The 25875-nt window shown below is 39.0% G+C and overlaps 1 protein-coding gene across 3 annotated transcripts in view; it reads left to right on the top strand.

The window, feature by feature from the left end:
• The window catches only part of TKFC (triokinase and FMN cyclase), a 574388-nt gene that overhangs the window by 306694 nt on the left and 241819 nt on the right, over window positions 1–25875 (top strand). For all 3 annotated transcript variants that reach the window (XM_044059497.1, XM_044059496.1, XM_044059495.1), the window contains exon 10: window positions 9864–9953. In XM_044059497.1, coding sequence (XP_043915432.1) covers window positions 9864–9953 — 90 coding nt within the window. The remainder of the gene's footprint in view (window positions 1–9863; window positions 9954–25875) is intronic.

Below are 25875 nucleotides of genomic sequence, written 5' to 3'. Positions count from 1 at the left end.
CTAGGTATTGAATGGGTCAGAGAATTCCTATTTCTAAAAGGCATGGCTAGTAGTGATATAAACACCACTATCTATCTACAGAAGATGGGGATTGCAGTGGGGTCTCCTTGTGGCAGTAGTTTTACCAATTGTGTAATGGCTTTTTGGGAGAGGCATTATCTATTTAATGATGCTCTTTACAAGGAGAATGTTGTTTGGTACACAAGGTACCAAGATGATATGTGTTTCATCTGGAAAGGGGAAGATGAGCTTATTGAGACCTTTATTTGTAACATCAAAACATTCACTACATTCCTGGATTTCACTTATCGGATAGGACACAAGGATATCAACTACTTGGATGTGCTTCTAAGTAAGGATAGTTTGAACCAAAGATATAGAACAGCTATCTACCACAAGCCCACTTATTCTAATGCCTTTCTACATTTTACTAGCAGCCACCCATTACATCAGAAAAAGGCAATTGTGAAAGGGCAAGCAGTTAGGGCTGGTAGAATGATCTTCTGCTATGGTGAATTTACAGATTAATGTACGCTACTGAAGTCTGTGTTTTTGAAAAGAGGTTACCCATTGGGGTTCCTCAGTAACATCTTTGAGGAAGTTGACAGGAAAAGAGTTGTAGGTCACTTCCACCCGATTGTTTGTAAAGGGTATGAGCAAGAGCACACTGAATGGGCAGTTAGTGATGTAGTGATTAGGGATCATGCTAATGACAACATAACTAGCAGGTTCATTACAACATTTTCTCTAGATGCCACACATATTAGGGACATACTTAACAAAAACTGGTCCCTTATCAACAAGGATACCAGTCTTACCAAACTGGGACAACTACCTCTCATGACCTTTCAAAGGGGCCCTAACTTGAAAACCCTAGTGGAGAGAAATAAGGTAAATATAAGAGGTACGAGTATGGCGAAATGCGGCAGACACTTTGTATTTTTATTGCATTTTCTGGTGCATTATTAGAACCACAATATATGGTGTAAGTCTTTTTAAATTACTGCGTTTGGGCTCTAAAAATGCGTATAAACTTCTAACTTATTTCAACTTAAACATAAGCTTAGTGGATTAGCACCAAATTTATGGGTTTAGTGTTGGTTCACATCAAAGCTTTTGGACGAAGAATTTTAGGATACAAATAAGTATTCAGGGAAGGGACAAAAACTTTGACTAGGTAACACTGTTGTCGTCCTGGCTGGCTTGTCTCAACCATATATGTTTCTTTTTCTGTTTCTATTTATGATAAAGATTTTGCAATGTTCTGCTAATGTAAAAACTCATGTACATTTAACTATGCTACAGTACTAGGAAAGTAAGTTTTATTCCCACTTTGGCATTCATTGTTGCAATGTGTTTTTAGGGAATATCTCTTTAATTTAAAAAAAAATGGTTTTAATTGTGTAATTGATGGCAGTTTGAAAGTATTTAAACTGCAAATATATGTTATGTCATTTGTCTGATGAAGTTGGTGGAGTACACCGACGAAAGCGCTTACTCTATTTACAATAAAAACAGCGTTGCTGTGGTTCTGCTGCTGCCGTTTTTTTGTTTTTTAACCCATTGGTTAGGACTGCAACAGTGAATACACTCGAACATCTACATTTATGGTAAGTGTACACAACTGTACTTTCCCCTTTCTTTGGCCTTATCTTCAGCAGGAGCCCTGGATTCTGGACCCAGTTCCGGACCTTCTGATTCATGCAAAAGGATTGCTTCATCCCTCCCTTCAAACCCTCAAATTGACAGCTTGGCTTATCCAACTCCAAACATAACCAAGCTGCCAGACCTTTCTCCATCAGTGAAACATATCCTGATCTTGTCTCATAAGACTTCAGCGAGGAAGTTATATGCCAGCAAATGGAAAAGATTTTCGTCTTGGGCTTTGAATAACCGCATTGATCCCTTCTCTGCCCCCATACCTTCCATTCTTGAATTCTTGACAAAGCTATTTAATGAGGACACAGCTGTAGCTACTATTTGAGTGCAGTTAGCAGCGATTTCTAATTTCCACATAGTTGAATTGGGGCCAAATGTGATGTCCCACAGACTTTGCAAGGCCTTTCTAAAGGGAACTATTTTATTAAGACCACCCATTAAAGCCCCTCCAACACCATGAAACCTAAACTTTGTCTTATCTCATCTGATTCTCCCCTCTTTTGAACCTGCATCATCCTGTGATCTAAAGTTTTTAACTTGGAAGACAGTCCTTTTGATGCCCATGATTTCTGCTAGAAGAGTGTCAGAACTACAGGCATTGTCAATAAAGCCCCCCTACATGTTTTTCCACAAAGACAGAGTACCCTACAAACAAACCCATCCTTTCTATCCAAAGTATGCTCAGAATATAATATGAACCAGTCCATAGACCTACCAGTTTTTTCTCCAATTATGGCAACAAGGCAGAATATATGCTACACCAACTAGATGTACATAGGCAAATATGCTTCTACTTACATAGAACAAAGAACTTCAGAAAATCTGTTGAATTATTTGTATCATTTTCAGACTACAAGAAAGATGCTGCTGTATCAAAAGTCACTCTTTCAAAATGGATATCAGATTGTATTGCTTTTATTTACAAATCTCAAAACAAAGAACTCCCTGAAAAAGTAAAAGGTCATTCTACAAGAGCCATAGCAACCACTTCTGCTTTTGGGCGAGACTTCCAATTGATACCATTTGTACTGCAGCTACATGGGAAAGGCCTTTACTCATTACAAAATGGATTTGGCCTCCAGGAACAGGACCTCTTTTGGGTCCACTGTTCTGAAGAATATTCTCCCATGAGCCACCCAAGAAATATGGTATGGTGCTAGGGACGCTGTCCCTAACCAGTGAAAAATGAAGGTGAGATAGGACAACATCAGATAAAGAAGTTATGTCCTCACCATAATATTCCATATGTGTTGTCCATCTTGCCTTCATTCTTACATCCCACTCTCCTTCCCCCTACCTTTGGCTCCTGGAAGACAGAGCGGTTACAATTGGAAATAAATGTTCTCCGACCTTCTTCATTGCTCTATAAGCTACTAATAATTTTATTGGTACCTATGGTTATATCAGCAAACAAGATCTGGGGAGCTTTCCTAGGGAATCATGGGATAGAGTCATAGCCACGGGCTAGTGGAAGACCTCGAGCTTTTATATATGGCCTAGTTGGAACCGAGGATTGGTTCTGAACCCAACCAGTGAAGAATGAAGGCAAGATGAACAACACACATGGAACGTTATGGTGAGTACATAACTTCTTTTGTCCTCATCTGGGAGTAATGACCTATGCCATACCCAAAAACTGAAAAAAAAAATCCTAGCAGCTTTTAAAGCTGTAAGCATGATTCCATTAAATAAGTGTTATCTAGTATGAGTTGCAAGGCACTGATTTACTTTTATTATAAAAATGCAGCCCCCAATTTCAAAATAGACCTCTGTGATGATTCACTTAAAGAATCAGAGAACCTTGCCCAGAAAAAGGATACCAGGATCCATCTTTTGAGCCAGGCCTGGGGGTGGTGTTCAGTGGCAAGTGCCTTGTGGAAGGGTGGCCTATGTATTCTGGCCAAACTCAGCCGAACAAAAATGTGTGTAGCTGCCATGTGGGCTCCCCACTCACAAAGTAAAAGGACAGGTCTAGTGTGATAGTAGGTAAGAGCAGATTAAAGAACATCTTTGCACTGGTGGGGAAGGAAACGGACAAAGCTTTTGCAGAATGATGAAAAATGTCAACTAGATGTTGCTGATTTTAAATCTGCACACATCTTTTTTTTTCCTGAAACCAGACTTCTTGATTGTGGATGATCTAGTCTCCAACTCGGGAGTTGCCCCTTAAGAAGTCTTTTGCAATTGTGGGGGTATTCCCCAGCCCCCAGTCTGGTACTTTGCAATTGTAGTTTGTCTGTAGCTGAGAGGGTTGCCTTAGTGTGTCTGTGATTTGCAAAAAGGAAAACTTGCATGTTTATGCAGATGCATTTAACAACTATTCAAAGTGTTTGGCCTTCTTGGAGACTGTAGGGGCTATTCTTGGTGGTATACCACCCGATGACTTTACTTCTATTGAGAGACTTCAGTGTTTGTTTGGGGAAGTTTGAGTTGCTTGGAGGAGCATAATTAGGAATTGTTACTGGACTTCTGTACTAGTCATGGATTGTCTATAGCAAACACCATATTCAAACACAAGTCTGCACATAAGTGTATTTGGTACTGGGCCACCTTAGGGCAAAAGTCAGTGACAGATTTTGTAGTAGTGTCATCAAACTTGAAGCCATATGTCCTGTGCACTTGAATCGAGAGAGGTCCTGACCTGTTAGCTGATCACTGCTTGGTGGTGAGTTGGATTAGATGGCTGGGACAACAGCAGTATAGACCTGGGAGATCCAAACTGATTGTTAGTGTATCCTGGGTGCATCTAGCAAATGCTCCTCTCTGTGTGATGATTTCAGTTACCACTGTCAGCAAAGCTTTTACCATAGCCTGGAGAAGGTGGTTGGGGGCATGGACTATGTTCAGAACCTCAGTTGATCTGGTGGAAGTAACTGCATCCAGAAATGGTCAGTGGCAAGTTGGTATCCTTAGGACTGACTGGTGGACACCAGTAATGAGGGAAGCTGCCATGTTAAAGAAAGGATCCTTCTTTGCATTGTTAGTTGGGTGGGTTGTTTTGGAGTTTAACACACAGGTACTGATAGGCCAGGAAGGCAGCAGCTGTGGCAGTCGCTGAGGCAAAAGACTTTGGTGTGGTAGGAGTTTGGCGAGACTATGAAGAAAGACTTTTGTATGGCACCAGAGAGGTTTTAGCAAACTTCCTGATGGCTCCAGAAAGGTGGATGTGACATTACCATGGCTGTTCTCATCAAGGGTGAAGAAATACTGACCTGACCTGTGGGCATTGCTGGGGGGTTCATAGGTTCACAGTTATATACTAGACATGACGACCACTAGGGCCTTTATAAGCCTAATGTACAATCCAACCCCGTTGTGTCTTACATATCATATATGTTTATTAGAGGGAGGTATGTTAGTTAGGAAGTTTCTAGAAGTTATGTGTGTGGGACAGTGTTAGTTTAGACATTACTCTCTGTCTCTGTCAGAGATATGGGAGCTAGACTTGGGGTGAATTTCCATATTTTCATCTATTGGTCAAGTTTATGCTTAAATGGGGTTAGGCTTGGACTCTGCTTCACATGGATGAGGACTGTAGTCCAGAACATGGGGATCCTCTGAGACACATATCTGTCTCACCAACATGTCTTATTTATATCACAAGCAAAATTTAAATCATTGGATCTAGTGGTTATGATGCTGTTCATTTTGCAGATGTGCAAAAGATTCATTAGGGCTAAATCCAAAGATGCCTTTTATGTCACGCATAGATCGCCTGTCAGTAACGTGTAGGAGGCAGAGTACAGAGATAGGCTTTGAGGTGATCCATATAGGACAGTGTGTTTTATACCCTGGATTCTGCTGGTAAGTTACCTGTGTGGGCATTCCAACTGTTACATATGTCTGGTCAGGTGCATGCAAAAGGGAGAATTATACTCAATGATGGGTCTGATAAGGGCAGAATAAAGTGACACTATGATTTCCCGTACCTGGATGCCATGCCCTTACTTATAAGCTCAGCAACATAGAATGATTTTCTTACTACCTTGGCCACATTTTGGACAAAGGCCAGATTGCTGTCTACATATGTTCCCAGATCCCCAACTACCAGGTCAGCTCTTAAGGGTGTCTTATCGATGAAGTAATTAGCCCAGGTGAAAGTTTTCCCAAAAGGCACCATAATGCATTTCTTGACATTGAATTTCAGTCCATGAGTTTGGCACCAGTCATCTGTCTGTGTTAGACCCACTTGTAAGATGTGTGTGTCATGGAGGAACTCTAGGATAGCTCCCAGTTTGTAGTCATCTGTGAACTTGGTCAGCCAAAAGTCCTTAGTATTAGCCATTACCTCTCAGTAGTAGATGCCAAATATGGGTGGCCCCAGCACAGAAACCTGAGCTTGCTGGTGACCAGTGGTATCCTCAGTCCTGACTGCCTGAGACCTGTCTGTGAGCCAGCTGGCAATCCAATAAGTTATGTAGGGGATTATTCCTGTTCATTGAATTTGTCAACAATACCTGAGTGGGGTATTCTATTGAATGCCTTATCCAGATCCAGGTTGACAGTATGCATCATTTGCCCGTCTTCAGTTGCCTTGGTGACCTTCTCAAAGAAGTCCACCAGATGTAGTAGGCATGATCTTCCCTTAATAAAGGTTGGGTCATTTGTCCAAAGGCTGCTTGTTCTATGTCTTTGTGGGTCATTTTCATGATAACCCATTCCATGGCTTTGCCTGGTAGAATTGTCAGACTAATAGTATAAGTAGCTGTCACAGTACTGGAGGGTGTTGTGCTTGCTACCAGATATAGGATGTAGCTGCTGTTGTACTTCTTATCAGATGAAGGATGTAGCTGTTGTTGTACTTGTTACCAGATGAAGGATGCTGCTGTGACAGTACTGCAGATGTTGTACCTGTTATCAGATGAAGGATGTAGCTGTGACTGTACTGCAGATGTTGTAGATGTGACAGAACTAGGGTTATACCTGTTACCGGATGAAGGATGTATCTGTGGTAGTACTGCAGGTGTTATGCCTGTTACTAGATGAATGGTGTAGCTGTGGCTGTACTGCAGGTGTTGTATATCTTACCAGATGAAGGATGCTGCTGTGGCAGTAATGCAGGTGTTGTACCTGTTACCAAAAGAAGGATGCAGTTGTGACAGTACTGCAGATGTTGTAGATGTGACAGTACTGTGGGTTCTATACCTGTTACTAGATGAAGGATGTAGCTGTGGTAGTACAGCAGGTGATGTGTCTGTTACTAGATGAATGGTGTAGCTGTGGTTGTACTGCAAGTATTGTACCTGTTACCAGATGAAGGATGCTGCTGTGACAGTACTGCAGGTGTTGTACCTGTTACCAGATAAAGGATGCTGCTGCAGCAGTAATGCAGGTGTTGAAGATGAAGGATGCTGCTGTGACAATACTGCATATGTTGTGCCTGTTACCAGATTAAGGATGTTGCTGTTGTACTTGTTACCAGATGAAGGATGTAGCTGTGACAGTACTGCAGATATTGTAGATTTGACAGAACTGTGGGTGTTGTACCTGTTACCAGATGAAGGATGTAGCTGTGACTACTGCAGATGTTATGCTTGTTATTAGATGAATGGTGTCGCTGTGCTTGTACTGCATGTGTTGTGCCTGTTACTAGAATGATGTAGCTGTGGTTGTACTGCAGGTGTACTGATTACCAGATGAAGGTTGCAGGTATGGCAGTACTTCAGGTGTGTTGTACCTGTTACCAGATGAGGGATGCAGCTGTGACTACTGCAGATGTTATGCTTGTTATTAGATGAATGGTGTCACTGTGCTTATACTGCAGGTGTTGTGCCTGTTACTAGATGAATGATGTAGCTGTGGTTGTACTGCAGGTGTACTGATTACCAGATGAAGGTTGCAGGTATGGCAGTACTTCAGGTGTGTTGTACCTGTTACCAGATGAGGGATGCAGCTGTGACAGTACTGCAGGTGTTGTGCCTGTTACCAGATGAAGGAAGTAGCTGTGGCAGTACTGCAGGTGTACTGGTTACCAGATGAAGGTTGCAGGTATGTCAGTACTTCAGGTATTGTACCTGTTACCAGATGAAGGCTGCAGCTGTGACAGCACTGCAAGTATTGCACCAGATTGTGGTGTTGAAGCAGGAGATGAGAAAGCTGTTAATTTACAACTACAACCCACTTGGAGGAGACTTCAGGTCAGACCCAGGATATGCTGGAGGGGCTATCCCTCTCATGTGGCCTGACAATACCTAAGCATTCCATAGGTTAACAGGAGACATTTGCTGGGGATAAAGAAGTCTGATATAGCCTTGTCTGATTCCTATCGCACTTTAACAGGAAAGGTGGTTTACAAAATTGGTGGATGAATAGATAAAAATACATGATCATATTTTATTTTTGTTAGGTGAATATATGTTTTGGGAGTTCAGGTTAAGCTGTAAGCACATATCAAAGAAAAAAGACTAAAGTTTGAAGTACATTTTTCTAGTTTTGATTCGTATATATATTTGCTGTTAAGACTGTACAGTGTGTAACGTTATGGAGAAGTAATTGCAATTCTGAGTTGTATTTGACAGCATTCATCTGCACATTAAGCTTAAGTCTGCACCTGTGGCATATGATTGTTTAAGTATAATGCCAACTGTTCTGTATTTAATGTTTACATGTATACATTCGGCTGTTTGGTTAGAAAGTGAAACCACTGCAAGAGTAATAGAAAAAATATTGTGCAGGAACTGTTAGGCAGACTAAACGCATTCCTCCCAAACTGGCAACTATAGCAAGTGTTTTTTGTCCTGTTTTGTTGCCTAGCAGTTATACATGGACTTAACTTTTCTGGTTTTAACTAATAACTGCAATTAGAGGGCCCTAACTTAGTGTTGTCAGCAAGGATAAAATGTGTCTGTGTGTAGAGTTTTGAATAGTACAAAAGTTCTTCAGACAAATCCCAGTGTCCCAAGCACAGGATGGTCTAACAGGTTTGTGACTTGGCTAACCTTTACGGTAATAAAATGAATAAATAAGAGAGAAAGGTGACTATAAAATAAAATAAAAACAGTAATGACAATTGCTTCATAAATCTGAGCAGTAGTTATCTTGTATGTGTTTAATGGTCTTGCTATGTTGTTTTTTTCTTTGTTCTGCAATCACATCTCTTCTCTTACTGTCTCAGTAATTGAACTCACATCTCCATTGCCACTAGAATGGATTTAATATAGCTGCAGTGTATTACAAGCCCAGATAAGGTATAGCCTGAGTGCCACGCTGAAGTTTTTTTCCCCTTTCTTCCAAAGCCTAAAGCACAGAGACGCAGTGGTTAATGATCATACCTTATGTCTGCATGATTTGAGAGTTCTTTTCTGACCTCTGATTCCTGTGCATGAAATTTGCTTGTTCTCTGTTTGTCCACATTGTTTACACCTGGATACTTTGGATTTAGTGCAACTAACAGAAAAACAAGCTGATCATGGATCAGTTCCCATTTGTTTGAAAAACAAAAAAAAGTACGAAGGCAGTTTGTTGTGGGAGCCAAATCTCTGATCAGTTTTACATACAGCTTCAGTGGGAAGTGTAAAAACTTGGGGCACACTCCAGAATTATTCTGTGATTCACCAGACATCTTACAAATTTCATTGGTTGTATGAATACATAGTTAATCTGTTGGAAACTAAATCCGCACACTAATGATGATGATGATGATGATAATAATGAGCTAAACTCCCTAAATAGTATTTGATAACCTTATCAAGAATTCCAAAAATCTTTCTAGAAACTGGAATAATTTCCCTTACATAGTGGTATGGATTAAGAATGGCAGTGTGTGGCCATATCTTTGATCAGATGACATAACTAAAAGTTATTTTTATACAGAAAAGGGATTTGTAGTTCATAGGCAAGTACTAACCTAGCTACCATTGTGGGCCATTTTAAGCCTAACCAATTTCAAACCTTGTACTTTGTGCCTGTATGGTTAACTTCTTAACCACTACACCAACCCCCCAGCTCTAGCATCTAAAAATATAGTAATTCAAAATAGTCATTCCTTTAGGATAAGGTTCTTCAACCAGAGCAGATGTACTCAAGGCCTTAATCAGTTGCATGCTGTCTAGATGAGCTACATGGAAAGAAACATATCCTTTAACTTAGTGCTACGAAACAGATTATGTAGACTTAGGTTTTTGAGAGAAAGTTTTCAGCCTAAAAGCAGAGGACACAGAAAACAAATTACTTGTTCTGAAATTGACTTTATATATTTTTTGCAGGAAACCATGTGGCATTGGTGGTAAATAACCTTGGAGGCCTCTCCAACTTGGAATTGTGTGTTGTCAGCAGATCTGCAGTGATGTGTTTAGGTAAGTATGCTGTTTACCATAAATGGAAAAAATGAACTAAGAATGCCATAAAAAGAAAATAATTCAGGTTCTGAATAAAGACAGGAATTGTGCCTGCTATATAGTAGGGACTTGGGGATTTACATGAAAATGTAAGTAATATTTTATACCAGCAGTGACTGCAGCATTTATACCCATATAGCACCAAAGGCGGTCACCATCAGAGACATTATCTCTTGAAAATGAGAAGAATAAGGTACACGTATTTCTGTTTGTAACCTCCGTGTTTAGAAATTCTCTTCATAGTAATAAAACTGAACAAAACTAATTTCAAGAATGAGAAAGACATAACAACTTTGTAATAATGTTGTTCCAGCTACTGGATACTTCTTATTTGTATTTACTTTGCTGTCTTTGCCCCCACTGTTTGCTGATTATCAGCCCCCTCCAAGGCTAATCGGCTTATTTGTTCCCCATCCCTGGGGTAAGGCTTGGTTGGGAGAGGCCATCATTTAGACAGACATAAGAGGCGATTTGAGGTTTTCTCTTTAATGTCCTTCATTCCAAATGCATATACCCAGTTGAGGTGTAGAGGTGAGGCATACAATGGGATGATAGTGGAGGATGCCCTCTTACTTTTGTGAGGGGGTGTTTCCTCCAGGGTTGCTAATTGAACCCCACTCACCTGCGATGAAGTCATGAATCTATCCCGTGTCACAGTGCAAAGCTACTTGACTACCTTTTCATTAATAACACACTGACCATGATTAGAGACCTGCTGTTCATTATTTACAGCATAGATTCTTCTGGATGCTTTAATGTCAGTGTGAAGGAGGTTGTTGTTGAGATTTCACATCCCCTGATATTTACTGACCTTTAAATTAACTTAATAATAGTAAATTATTAATTTATGTATTTATACTTATTAATGATCAGAAGTTGCATCTGATTTGAGGATCAATTTGGTATGATTTAATCTTCGTAATTTCTACTTTTAGGAATAGCAATGCTTCTTATCTGATTATGGAAAGCAGGAGAATAAGTGTACCATGGATTATATGTGTGGAAAGTTAAAAAAAAATGATGTTTCATTTACTCAAGTTCCTTTTTAAGAATTCTTAGCATTGTGGAATGAATTGCATTGTGAGAGATGGAACAACTGAGATTCATATTTTAACCACTGCAAACTAAGAACCAGAACAACGCTTGATAAAATAAATGGAACCATCAAGCAACAGTCCATGCTAACTTCAGTTCAAAGGATTTATTAAGCGCTTTCGTCAGCTTAGTCACCTGACTTCTTCAGAATAACATGACAAAACGAAGCCATATTTATACAAAAATGAAATCACATGACGTTTAACAAACTTCTAATAGTTGCATCAACTAGAATCCACAACCCTTACACATATGAAAATAGATATAAAAATAAATATAAATACTCTTAGTATATTTAAAAATATTTGGTTAAATAAAAATATAATTAAAACTAACCAAAGAAAGACCGTAGTTTAAAAAAACTACTGATGCTAACACTGTCATTCAATCCTGGACGAGGATGTGGCATTTAATTTGATTTGCCACCATAATGCCTTAAAATTGAGTACTTCTTCCCAAGGACCTCCCCTTAAATCCAGTGTTACTTTATCAATTACTAAAAATCTAAATGTGTGACTGGGGTATTGCAGTATATGCTTGCTTAAGGCACTATTTGTGTTACCAATTCTGATGTCCCGAATGTGCTCATAAATCCTATCTTTAAAACTTCTCTTGGTTTTTCCAATGTAAAACACAGCACAATGACAACAGAGGGCGGCATATACCACCCCCTTGGTAATGCAAGAGTAATTCCCTCTTGCCCTCACCTTAAAACCATTGATAACTACCTTGTCCACTGAGAAAATGTGGGTACACTGAGCACAGAAACCACAAGCCTTAGTGCCCTTGTCATGCTGTGTTCCTTCATAGTTCATACTCTGTAACAAATTTTTAAATGTTTTACCCCTTCTAAAAATAATACTAGGTGAGTCCCTAATTTATCCGTGACCCCTATTTGACTGCTTACTACAGTCCAATTTTTACTCTAAATATAAAAAATTCCACTATGGTCAATAGAAAACCTAGTAATGAAGGATGTAGCTGGAAATAAACCTTTCTCAACTTCATTACAAACAACTGCAGTAGCTGGGACATTTTCCTGTCCGTCAATAGTCCCCTTCAGTAATGGACTAAATATTCCTGAATTCCTTTTCTTTATAACTTCATCCATGGCTTTCTCAATAAAATCAAGGGGGTAGCCTCTTGATAAAAACATATTGTTCATCTTCCTGCATTGATCTTGAAAATCTACCTCCCTGTTGAACATACAGGAGATCCGAACAAATTGCCTTTTTACTAGGCCCCTTTTAACAATCAAAGGATGACAACTGGGTATAGTGCAACAAACTATTGCTATAGGTAGGCTTTCTATAAAGATTACTGACTAAGCAATGAGCCACCAAGTCTTTGGAAATGATGACATCCAGATAATTCATAGCCTCCTTGTTGTAATTGTAGGTAAACTTGAGAAATTCTGTAGAATTGTTAATGAAATCAAGAAAATCCTGTACTTCATGCTCATCCCCTTTCCAAACAAAAAACAAATCATCAATATATCTCAAGTACAAACTACATAATCCTGTAAATGGAGAATTAAAGAGAAATTTATGCTCCCACATGAGCATTATGAGGATTGCAAAAATGGGGGCACAACATGCCCCCATAGCTACCCCTGTGAGTTGTAGAAAACAAACCAAAACCTAAAAACACCCAGAAAGTGGAACAACTGTAAAACCAAAAATATCCAGGCTGTAATCCAGAAATAAAGGGTTGTCTATCTGTAGTACAAGTTTATTAAGCGCTTTCGGCTATGCACAGTGTAGCCTTCATCAGAATACATTACAAACGGCATACTGCTTCATTAAATAGAACTAATTGACTAATTACAAAAATAAAACAATTAATTAAAAAATCATCCTCCCTACTTTGCCCATTAACTCTTAAAAACATAAAGTAGATTTGTATTCCATACAGAAACAACAGTCAGTTCATCACTACAAAACATGCTCTATAGAAAAACCTTTCAAAATTCATCACTAATTATAAAAATAATATTTATTTCTTATTTTTTCTTTCCTGCAAAACTGGGACCATGGAAATACTTTCATTTAACCCTGGGGGAAACATTGCTGCTGTTCTTATTTGCCATTGTTTCTTTTTTTCTTTAAAGTATTTTTCCAGTCTCCCCCTCTTGGATTTTATTTGATCTGCTCCACAATTCCAAATAAAAATTTTGTAAAAGATGCACATATTGAAGAATGTTTATATAGTGCAATAGTTTTTTTTTTTTATTTTTGATGTCATTAACATGCTCATACATCCTACTTTTTAGTGACTGTTCTGTTTTTCCTAAATAGAATGCTGTGCATGAGTTGCACAGAGCTATGTATACAACACCTTTGGTCAAACAATTCCCATTTACAAACACTATTTTACTTTTCAGCCTATTGTGTAGAACTACAGATTGTTCTTTGTGTATATAGCAACATTGTCTACACATTCCACGTGGTCTGGTGCCCCTGCTGTTCACCTTTATGGATTCTATCTTGCATTCGGAAAGGCTCTTAATATTGTGGCCTGTCTTATTAACAAATCTAGGACCCTCTCCCAACTTCTTATATATTTCTTGATTAGTTTTGAAAATTGTCCAGTTCTTGTTGATAATACTCCTAACATCTTTATTTGTGGAAGTATATTCAAGTACACAGGCCCTTTTGTATATATCATTTCCTTAATCTTTTCCATGTTATTATTTTGTAATCCTACCCCTAATAAGGGGAGATAGTCAATGCCCCACTTGTATTGTACTTCTGAAATAATTTCCTCAATCGTCTGTTTGGGGTGCCCTCTCTCTTCAAACATGCACTGTAATTTACTTAATTCACCTTGTAAATCATCATAATGGGACGTCATTCTGGCAAACCTCACTGCCTGTCCTTTCACTATGCTTCTCTTTTGAGCAGTAGGGTGATTACTCCGATAATGTAGATATGTGTTGCAAAATGTAGGTTTTCTATATATACGGGATCAGAATCCACCCATGTCATTAATAATTTGTACATCGAAATAGTTAATACTGGTAAAATCATAATTATAGGTAAATTGTAAGAAGTCAGTTATTTCACCTATGTATTGTATGAAGTCAGAAATATCTTCTTCACTACCCTTCCATAGGACAAATATGTCATCCAAAAACCTGGAATATAGTTGTATTTTGTCCCAATAGGGGCTGTTGAAAATGTGGCAAGTTTCCCATCCAAGGAGTACTATGTTGGCATAAACAGGGGCACAAGCATGCAATACATAGGTGAAACAACTGACTTCTTAGTAAAAGGGCAATTTGTTCGGATCTCCTGTATGGTCAACAGGGAGGTAGATTTTCTATATCAATGCAGGAAGATGAACAATATGTTTTTATAAAGAGGCTACCCCCTTGATTTTATTGTGTGAGCCATGGATGAAGTTATTAAGAAAAGGAATTCAGGAATATTTAGTCCATTACTGAAGAGGAGTATTGACTGTCAGGAAAATGTCCCAGCTACTTCAGTTTGTAATGAAGTTGAGAAATGTTTATTTCCAGCTACATCCTTCATTATTAGGTTTTCTATTGACCATAGTGGAATTTTTGATATTTTGAGTAAATATTGGACTGTATTAAGCAGTCAAATAGGGGTCACAGATAAATTAGGGATCTCACCTAGTATTATTTTTAGAAGGGGTAAAACATTTAAAGATTTGTTACAGAGTATGAACTATGAAGGAACACAGCATGGCAAGGGCACTAATGCTTGTGGTTTCTGTGCTCAGTGTACCCACATTTTCTCAGTGGACAAGGTAGTTATCAATGGTTTTAAGGTGAGGGCAACAGGGAATTACTCTTGCTTTACCAAGGGGGTGGTATATGCCACCCTCTGTTGTCATTGTGCTGGGTTTTACATTGGAAAAACCAAGAGAAGTTTTAAAGATAGGATTTATGAGCACATTCGGGACATCAGAATTGGTAACACAAATAGTGCCTTAAGCAAGCATATACTGCAATATCCCAGTCACACATTTAGATTTTTAGTAATTGATAAAGTAACACCGGATTTAAGGGGAGGTCCTTGGGAAGAAGTACTCAATTTTAAGGAATTATGGTGGCAAATCAAATTAAATGCCACGTCCTCGCCAGGATTGAATGACAGTGTTAGCATCAGTAGTTTTTTAAAACTATGGTATTTCTTTGGTTAGTTTTAATTATATTTTTATTTAACCAAATATTTTTAAATATACTAAGAGTATTTATATTTATTTTTATATCTATTTTCATATGTGTAAGGGTTGTGGATTCTAGTTGATGCAACTGTTAGAAGTTTGTTAAATGTCATGTGATTTCATTTTTGTATAAATATGGCTTAGTTTTGTCATGTTATTATTCTGAAGAAGTCAGGTGACTGAGCTGACGAAAGCACTTATTAAATCCTTTGAACTGAAGTTGGCGTGGACTGTTGCTTGTTGGTTCCATTTATTTTATCGAAATTCATATTTTAATCCCCTTCTGCCCTCCCACAGCAAGTTAGACTCATTCGTTTCCCTTTTCTGGGGTGATAGCCGATCATGGGATACTGTCATCCAGGCAGCCATCAGGGATTTTCTTTCTGATGCTGGTCTTACTTTCCAGCCCTTGTGGGTGATGTCCATGCTCACTTGCATGAGGACCCTGCCATTCTATCTTGTTCAGGAGGACTTGCTGTCTTCTAAAAATGCTATTCTCAGAATGCATCATCCCCTTGAAAGACTACGGTTCTTCACAGCTTGGCAGAAGCCAGTCACTTGGACTAGCCTTCTTCCCCTTGAAAGAGGTGAGATGCTTATTTCTACTCCATTTCCTGAACTTCTCAAGTATTTGAGCTACTAAGGTACTCGGGCCATTTGGGTTACAGTCAAGGCTCCATCCCACTTTGTTTTGGAGATTTTGAAATTCGTATAATTTGAACATTTGTATTGTTGAAGGGCACTATGATGCAGTTTATTCAAATAAAATAGTTGCTTGGTTGTTCCCTCTGGAGCAAAAATGTTCATCTGCTGGATGGAAACTCTGGTTTATTGTATTAAAATGTATATTTATATAGTTACATGTTTATGCTTAACCCAAAATAAGTATTGAGGGTTCTTCCTAGTTGGCAAAATTTGGAATACTATGTGACATTTTTCTTTTATGGTTGAAATATTTACTGACAGTACCTTACAAAAGTCTGCAGCTATATATTCCATCTTGGAATGTTTTGCCATCATGGTATCCCTTCCAAATTCAGAGACCAGTATCCTGATACTTCTTCCCTTCAGTGATGGCCATAGTATGGAGAGTAGGCTTGCTGGAGAAGCCACATGGTATTGTGGCAGCCTGGGATGGTAGATAATGCAAATTAGCCATGTCCTGCCCTGCAACTGCTCTTGGGATTCTGGACTAACTCGACACAGCAATTCAGAAAATTGCTCGTCTGAGTTAATTCTTTTCTGTAGGGGGGAAGTATGCACTGTATTTTGATGGCATTCACCCATTCATTCCTATGGGAGTAATTCTGGCTCATACCACAAGTACAGGTAAGTATGGTGAAGCTCTGTGTGTGTGTGTGTGTGTGTGTGTGTGTGTGTGTGTGTGTGTGTGTGTGTGTGTGTGTGTGTGTGTGTGTGTGTGTGTGTGTGTGTGTGTGTGTGTGTGTGTGTGTGTGTGTGTGTGTGTGTTTGTGAAATTTCTGACATGAATGCAGCTGAATGTGTGTACGTCTGTACATGGATTTATGTCTGTGTGGTTGTTTTTGTGATGGTGTGTGAGTTTTCTATGAATGCTATGTGGCTTGTTTGTGCATGTGTGTGTGTGTGCGTGTATGTGTCGAGGTGTGCCTATGCTACAGTGATGTATGGGCTGGTAAGGAGACCACTAATGTGGTCAGTTCTGACAGTGCTAGTGTTCAATTTAGAGACAAGGTAATGAGCAACTAATGACATGTTTTCTATGTGGCTTTACCTTGTCTCTGAACTGAGGATTCTGTCCATTGTGTTAGTTGACCAACTTACAAATTAGTGTCGGTGGAGTGATTCTCTGAATCCTGCCCCATATCTTTATTTACACTAGTTTCTATTGTTTTAATAATTGAGGAAGTTGCTTCTTTAAAAAAAAATCCAGTTTTAACTAGACAGCTTCAAAAATCACGTGTGGTGAGGGGGATTCAGAAAATTGTATGAAGGAGTTAATCATACCTGAAAATGGGAACATTCCTCCAAAATATGGATTTTTGAGAGATCTAGCTCAGTTACATGCTTTAGCATATATTGAGTGACTGCCTAAATGTAGAGGTTATCTAACGGTGAAGAACAAAGCTACTGGTCTGTTCTCATCCTTATCTCATGGAAATCTGTTGCATGCATCACTTGTGATAAGAAAGTCCAACATAATGAAATGTTTGCTGAGCATCCAGGTGAGGAACCCAGACAGAAGATGTGATTCTTATCGTGCACCAAACCATCACTACCTTACCCACGTCATCTGCAGTATTTGTTCTCATTTCTTACCGTGGAAAGTATGTGCTTAACTCACTCATACCGAGGTGTAAAATTCCTCTGTACTGGCAGACTGGAAACATTCACCTAGAACTTTGAGTAAAAGTACTCTTAAATGTGAGAAAATGCTTTGCATTGAACAAGTAAAAACATTTTTACCTGTTTAGTTTTAAATAATGTCCGTACATTTAATTGCTTAATACTGGCACTGAATCCAGCAAATCCAGCAGCATGGTTAAGCTACACTGAAAAACATTATTGCTGTATTTGGTCTGCTTTCCATGCACAGTAGGCAAAGTAGAAAAAAGCAGACCACACAAATAGATGTGGAGTAGACCACAGGGCTGTCAGCACTTTAGGCAGGAATGACCTAAGCAGTCTGTTACTGTAATTGGTTTAGAAGAATATAATATGACATTTCTCTTTTCACATGCACTGTTGCTAGGAGAATTCCATGATACAGGATCCCTTTTGAAGTTTGGTTTACAGGTCTGGGAGCAGTGTGCCTTTGTTGTGTTGGTAGAAGTAACATGATAAGCCCATGATTTTGGTGGATTATCCTTGCTTTAATATTTACCCTATTGCTTTTCTCACGGATTTAGTCTGAAGTGTTGGTCTTGAGTTCATCAGCTTTGGAATCATACAGTCTACCCAAAAGTTTTTTTTATTTGTGCTGGTTTGAATGTTAGATCCGTGGTCTGTGTAAAGCTGCAGATAATGTTTCTAAAGTGTTTTTAGTATTTGCTGTGGTGCATGGTTGTATTGTTTTATGTTAAATATCTCTTAGGGCATTCATTTCACACTTTTCCATTGTCTTACTGTTATTCTGCATAGAGCTACATGACATAATTGGTAATGTATAATATTTAATTACATTAAATGGTGATGTGCACTAGTGTCCATGGTAATTCATATATTTTTTTTATTTATTTGACTAAGATTTTCAGTCTCTACAAGGTTTTCTTGTGATTAAATTTAAAGTTTTAACTGTTCATCTTGATTATGGATTTTCCCTTCCTGTTTTTGGCATGTGTATAATGGATGCTATGCAAGGGTTGTTAATCTCCATGATGAGGAATGAGCGTATCCTTTGTTTTATGGGTACTCTCAAAATCATATCTGTTCATCACTACCAAAAAGTCCTGACTTAATACCTTCTGCCAACTGCAGTCATAACCTGGAATTATTTGGCCATACAACATATCTCCATCTCCACCAGCTAGGGGAGGATTGTAGAATCACCTATGATTATTAAATTTCCTTTGCAATTTCTTAGGATCACTTATGTCTAATATCTTCCCTTTGCAGTTTCCTACCCTGGAGTGATATTAATGATCCTAAGTATATATTTGCCAGGTACATGCTGTATTAAACAGAACCATTATTTGCAACTATTACGTCCCATTCTTTCATAGAATATTGTTGGATGAGAGAGGAGTGAATCTCATTCTCTACTTTCTATTAATAAGCAGCAAATATGTTTTTAAATGCCTTTATTAAATTATCACTTAAGATATAAGCAAACATACATTAACAAAAAGAAAAAAATTTTAACATTTTTCCATTTAAATACAATTTATACATCACATATATTTTCTTTGCTACTATCAGTCCGACATTACAAAAATTGCTGAATTCCTGCCTTCCCTTAAACCTCACTCCTCCTCCTCCTGAACATTATTATGCATGTATTGTTTCCGCAATTTCCATTTACTCCTGTGTAATTTCCTCCTTCCCTTTTCTAGATTCCTCTTCCAGTTATTTTATCTCTCCTGTAATATTCAATACCTCAAATGCAGTTGGTATATTGATTTCCATTTTCTAGTAATATATTTTTTGGGCAGCTAGCAGAATTAAATTTAATAAGGCCTTACTGTGTCTAGGCAATTCAGATCCCGTGTCCCATCTTAAAAGAATAATTTCTTTGCTTACAGCCATTTTCTCACCAGTATTTCTGATAGAGTACTCTGTAAGGAATTTTTAAACTCTGCCAACTCATTACACTCTCAAAATGTATGTTCCCAGTTAGCTGTTAATGCAACATCACACCTTCAACATTTGCTATCTACCTGAGGAAAAATGATTTGAAGTCAGCTTGGGGTATAAAATACCTATGCAAGCACTTCCAAGCAAAGATCCTGAACCTTCTGGACTCGGTTCATGCTTGGGAGCCACACATATTTCTTCCCATTATTTTCTTTTAAATTGCTTTTTTGGTCTCTTTTCCCGATCTTTTCTAACATTCTCTGATTGATTCTTATAGTTAGCATGCAATATGTTATATGCCGTACTAATATCCCATTTTTAACAGCTGCTTCCATTCTAGATTCAACTATAAACTCTACCACAACAGGTCTTTCACTTAAAATCCTCTGTTCCTTTCTATTTGCCTGTACTCTGAGATCAAGTCCTCATGTGGGAAGGCAGTCTCTAACCTGCAATTCAAATGTCTTCTTGGACTCATCTCACTCTAGTACCATTGCTGCTTAAGTTATTTCCTCCCAATATCTTGGTTCCTTTGACAGGTTTCTCCAGTAAATTTCAGCCCTCTGTTGTGTATTTTCTGTACCTCTACTTGCAGTCATCCCTATTGGCAAAATCTCCTTTCTCCATTCTCCTACTGGTTCAGTTCTTAGGATACTTTCTGCTATTTTATGAATATGATATTCTATATAGTTATTATTCTCCTTAAGGATCTGCATCCAAAATCCCACTCTCTATTTCTGGAACGTTCCCCTTGTTTCATCATCCCTTTCCACTTTTAAATTATAATGTTCAGCTTGCATTATGTATATGAGCCTTAACTATGTAGCTTTAGAATATCCCTTCAAATTAGGTAAACCTAAACCACCCTGTTCTGTTTGAAGGATCAACTTATCCCATTTAACTCTTGGCCGCTGTCCCTCCCAGATAAATTCCTTCAGTTCTTTATTATTGTCCACAATTTCTTCTTGGGTTAATAAAAGTATGCCTGACCTGTATACAAGACTAAAGGGACTAAAACATTTTCACTGCTTATATCCTAGTATCCATATCCATAAATAGTTTCTCAATTTTTGTATCATCTTTTTAGTATCTTCCCACATATCCTCATTTACCATGACAGAAGCCTTTTTAATCCGTACTCCTAAATACTTCACCTTATCACATCCCTGTGTATATAGATGCAGCTGAACCAACTAGTGGGAGAGTACATAATTTACGGCCATAGCCTTTGTTTTATCTTCATTAATTTTATATCCCGAAAAGACTTGAAACTGTCTCAAAAAGTTCCATTCCACAACAATGAGATTTCCTTTTCTGGATTTATCAAGTACAAAATTATTTCATCTGCAAATAAAGCCAACTTTTCTCAGTTACCATACCAATTATATTCTTGTATTTCTGGGTTCCTTATTTTCTTTGCCACTTTCTCTAAATATAAAGCAAATTACAAAGGGGAAGAGGACATCCCTGCCTGGTTTCCTCTTGAAACAGCTTATCTGAGAGGAACCCTCCCACTTTAATTCTTGCTTCCAGTCCTTCATATATCCTTCTAATTAACCTTATTATTTTATCAGTGAATGCAAATGTCTTCCAGTGATCTACTCATAAAATCCTGGCTTACTGTGTCTGATGCTTTCTCTGCATCAAGACCCACCAGCAACAGACATATGTTGCTTCCATATGGATCATCATTGTTTTATTAATGTTGTCAGATGTTTGCTTCCCCTCCATAAAACCACAGTGATCCAGATCTATCAATTTTAGCAACACCTTTGCTATTCTTTTAGCTAGTATAGACATAAACACTTTATACACATTTAAAATTTAAATGGGTCTGTATGAAGCTGTGTCCTGGTATTCGCCATCTTTAGGTAACACAGCCACCACAGCTTTCTTCCAAGATGTTGGTGCTTCCCCTCCTTTTAAAATACTGTTAAACAAAATCTTTCAGATCTTTATCACTTTTCCCTTTTAATTTCCAAACTTCCACAGGAACACCATCTGACTTTCCTAAAGATTGATTAATTATCACTGTTTTAATCGCATCACCTCTTCTCTTAACTGTTAGTTGTTGAAACTTGTCTACCTCTAACCTTGGTATAATCAACTCTTCCATAAACATTTTCATTTGTATTCGTTTTTGATTTAAGCAGCAAATATGTTGTATTATCAGACCAGGGTTAGTCCTGCAGATAGATCACGCTTTAAGGCCAGTGTAATTTAAATTTATGAAATCCATGGCTATGGCTTATTGAATACAGTTGAAGTTTCTGCTGGTTCCATAGAACATGTCCTTTGCAGTCACCCATGTACAACTCTTTAAACATTTGTAGTCAGTCCTTGGATGGCAGAATCATCATCAATGTCATTATCATCAACCCCATTTTTCTATTTTCTTCATGGAGACGCGGTGTCACATCAGCTGTCACCATCTCTCACAATTCAGTGCCCCTCTCCTACTTTCTTTGATAGCCGTGCCTGACTGTCTCAGGTCTTTTGTCATGCTTTCCATCTCTTACCTTCTTTCAGTCTGTCCCAAATCATCTTCAAAAGATTCTACTGCTTTCATGCACAAGTGCTCGAACCACCATAATCTATTCTCTTTGATCTTCTCTGCAGTTGGAGCTACTTGGCCTTCTGCTTTGATGTCCTCATTTCTTTGTCTGTCCCATAGTGTGCATCCTGCCACCTTTCTCAGGCACTTCATCTCCACCTTCTCTGGCTTCCTTAACTGCTCTGCCATCACTGCTCAAGTTTCTGTACTATACAGCAGTACTGGTTGCAACACAGTTTTATATACCTCACTTTTCAACTTATTTGGCATTTTTTGTGATACACTACCCCTGACACACAGTGCCAGTTGGCTGCTGTCCCTTTGATTCTAGCTGTGACATGTTCATCCCTATTTACCTTCTTCTCAGCCACCTGTCCCAGGTACTTGAAGCTGTTAAGCTATTCCACTATTTTCCCCTACTACCTCAGTTCTCAGCTTCTTCTGATTTCTCATTTTTGCTGCGATTATAACTGTCTTATCTGTACTCAGTTTCATCCCGTGCGCCTTCGGTTATGCATTCCATTCCCCTATCCTTTGCTGAAGTTCTGGTTAAGAGTCTGCCTATAAAGCCACCTCATCTGCATACATTAGCTTTGTTGATCTGTCCCCTTGTATTTGTTTGGCAGAGTAATCGATCACCAATATGAACAGCAGTAGGCTCAGAGCTGAGCCCTGAAGCACACTCACTCACACTGGTAACTCATTTGTTCATACTTGTGTCACTACAGCCTTGTACATAGCCTGCTACCACTCTTTCATGAACTTTTTTTAAACACCTTTATTAAATTATCACTTAAGACATAGGCAAACATGCATTGACAAAAAAACCAAACCATTTTAACATTTTTCCATTTAAATACAATACACATCACATATATTTTCTTGGCTACTATTATCACTCCAGCATTACAAAAAATGATGAATTCCTGCCTTCCCTTAAACCTCACTTATCTTCCTCCTGAACATTATTATGCATGAATTCTTCCCACAATTTCCATTTGCTTTTATGGAGTTTGCTCCTTCTCCATTTTTAAAGATCCCTCTTCCAGTTCTTTTATCTCTTTTATAGTGTCCAGTATCTTAAATACTGTTGGTGAACTGTTTCTGGGACTTTGAACCAGTACAGAACTAGCTAAATCTGCTTTCCTGGGACCTTACCATATGCCCAGTTGGCCTCTTTCCTCATCTCTAGCTTCTTCTCAGCTGTCTGGCTCACTGCAAACTTCGGGTGGATATAACTGCCTCATGACCTGAATCCAAACTGTTCATCTCCCAACTTACTTTCTACTGCTGTACTTATTTGTTTATCAGTGACCCTCTCCAGAGCTTTCTTTCAGTGTGGCAGGTACTTGATACCTTTGTTATGCCCACAGTTGTGAATGTCTCCTTTGTTCTTTTACACTGGCACTAGTATGTTTATTCTCCAGTCATCTGGGATATGCTTTTCTCTCCATACTGTTATGATCATCCTCAGGAGCCATTTTTCCCTTAAATCACCCAACATCTTGATTATATGTGCAGTGACCTCATCTGAGCTTGCTGCTTTCCCTGACTTCATTTTCCTTAATACTGTTCTAACTTCTAGGGTGGGCTCCCCCTCTTCTGTCATCATAGACTTTGTTTGTAGTAGTACAGCTGTGTGGTTTTCTTAATTCAGAAGCTGCCAGAAGTACTCCTTCCTTCTGTCTTTGATGTCATGTGGACTGGTGAGCAGGTTGTTGATGGCATCCCTTATGAATGGTATCTGATAACTATCTCCTTTATTTTTCTGTCTTTGCCTTGCAACCTGATAGGTAGATTGCCTCAGATGCCTTGTTCTTGGCTATTGCAACTCCTCTCTTAGCCTCTTTGTTAGTCAGTCAGTACTCCTTCTTAGCCTGGTCTGTCTTTTTTTCTCTCCTACTTTTTCTTGAACTCCTTTCTTTTTATGACATCTTGGACTTCTGCATTCCACTACCAACTTTCCTTATGTGCCTTCTTTCCATGCCTGGCTCAGCCACATATCTGTTTCTGTAGTCCTCACACATGCCTCTTTGAGGCAATACCATTCTTTTTCTTCAACTCCACCTATTTTCTCTTCTTCCTGAAGTGCTGAGAGTCTTGAGTATTTCCTTGAACTCGTGTGCTTTCTCTCATAGGTTCATAGGTTAGTACTAGGCTATTGGCCCTAGGGCCTGTACAAGCCTAGCCATAATAATTCCCTGGATATTTCTTCCCACATTATTTACTTACCTGGACCCCTGTCTAGCAGGGCGACTGACGTGATCCCGGGGTGAATTTCCTATCTCCCATCCAATCGTCAAGGTTCCTTTTGAAGAAGGCCAATGAGGCGCTCTGCTTGACATGTATGGACAGTCTATTCCAGAGTATGGGGAGACTCTGGGTCAGGAACCTATCCCTCCAGCATGTTTTGTTCATTGTGATGACAAGGTTTAGATCCCTGGAGCGTGTGGCTCTGAGGGATTGGGATTTCTTTAAGTGGAGCATGTCCAACCGCTCAGGATTTGACATGGCCTTGTATGTTAAGCAGAGATCGCCTCTGAGTAGACGATATGCCACAGAACATAGCTGGAGTTTTTTTAGACTGTCAACATAGGTCATATGCTTTAGGCCTGTGATTCTTTTAGTGAGGTATATCTGCGGCCTTTCCAGCTGTTGCAGATGTCTTGTGAAGTACATACCAAACGGGGCATTGTACTCTATAATGGGTCTAATGAGGGATGAGTACAGTGGGACAATGACCTCCTTTTTTCTGGATGAAAAGCCCTTAGTGATGAGGTGTGCCACATAGAAGGATTTCCTGACTGTTGTGGCGATGTGGTTATCGAAGGTGAGACCACTGTCCACCTGTGTCCCTAAGTCTTTCATCACACTTTCGGTGTTTAGTGTACTGCCAGTCATCTTTCGGATCTTCGGCCTAGTTTGTGTTGACATTGGAGTCTTCCTCTGGCCGCTGCTTACAGCTGATTGTAGCAACCAGTAGCTTATGCTGTGGGCTGACTGTTTCATTGGGGATGACTTTGCAATCACTGATTCTACCCCATTACCCTTTTATACTAGATGGAAGTCTACCTGAACTGCATGTTGATCACTCTTGTATGTGATTTTGTGACTGTCTGTCTTGCTGAACAGTGTGTTGGCCACTATTAAGCCATTTGTCAGACAGAAGTCTAGAATGGCCTCTCTCTATATTCCTGTTGCCCCACCCACGTCAACCCAGGCAGTCATCAAATCCTGTTCTGTCTGCCATGCAATGTGCATTCAGGTTCCCCGTCACCAACCCCAACTTTTGTTGTCCTGCTTTATCTAGTAGGTCCTGCAACTGTTTTCTGAATGCACAGTTTTCCTCAGTATTATTTTTATTTTTTATTTTACATTTGTTGACCGGGCTAGTCTAGCTGGATATATGTCCATTTTCAGTAGAGGCCCGAGGAGAAAAGCTCCACAACAGCTGTATACAGCTAATATACATGAGTAAATAACTCTGCTTGGGGTATAGGCTAAGATGATTACAAATACTGCCCTGTACTTACACTGGAGTCTGATTGCTGAGTCTGTCACTAATTCTGATCACATCCATCACTGTCTGCACTGCCCTTCCACCTTGTCTTCTGGTTACAGAGGATGTCCCCTGTGTCCTTACCCTCATGTCATCCACTTCCAAGCTTCATCCTGTCAGTAAACCTATATTAAGTGTAGCAATCCTTAGTTCATATTTGGCAGGTTGTGATTAGTTTTACATCCAACTTTCATTCATTAAAGCTG

The sequence above is a fragment of the Protopterus annectens genome, chromosome 17.part0, assembly GCF_019279795.1.
Source record: "Protopterus annectens isolate FY-2018-M chromosome 17.part0, PAN1.0, whole genome shotgun sequence".
NCBI classification, from domain to species: Eukaryota; Metazoa; Chordata; order Ceratodontiformes; family Protopteridae; genus Protopterus; species Protopterus annectens.
This window is presented reverse-complemented; position numbering and strand designations above follow the sequence as displayed.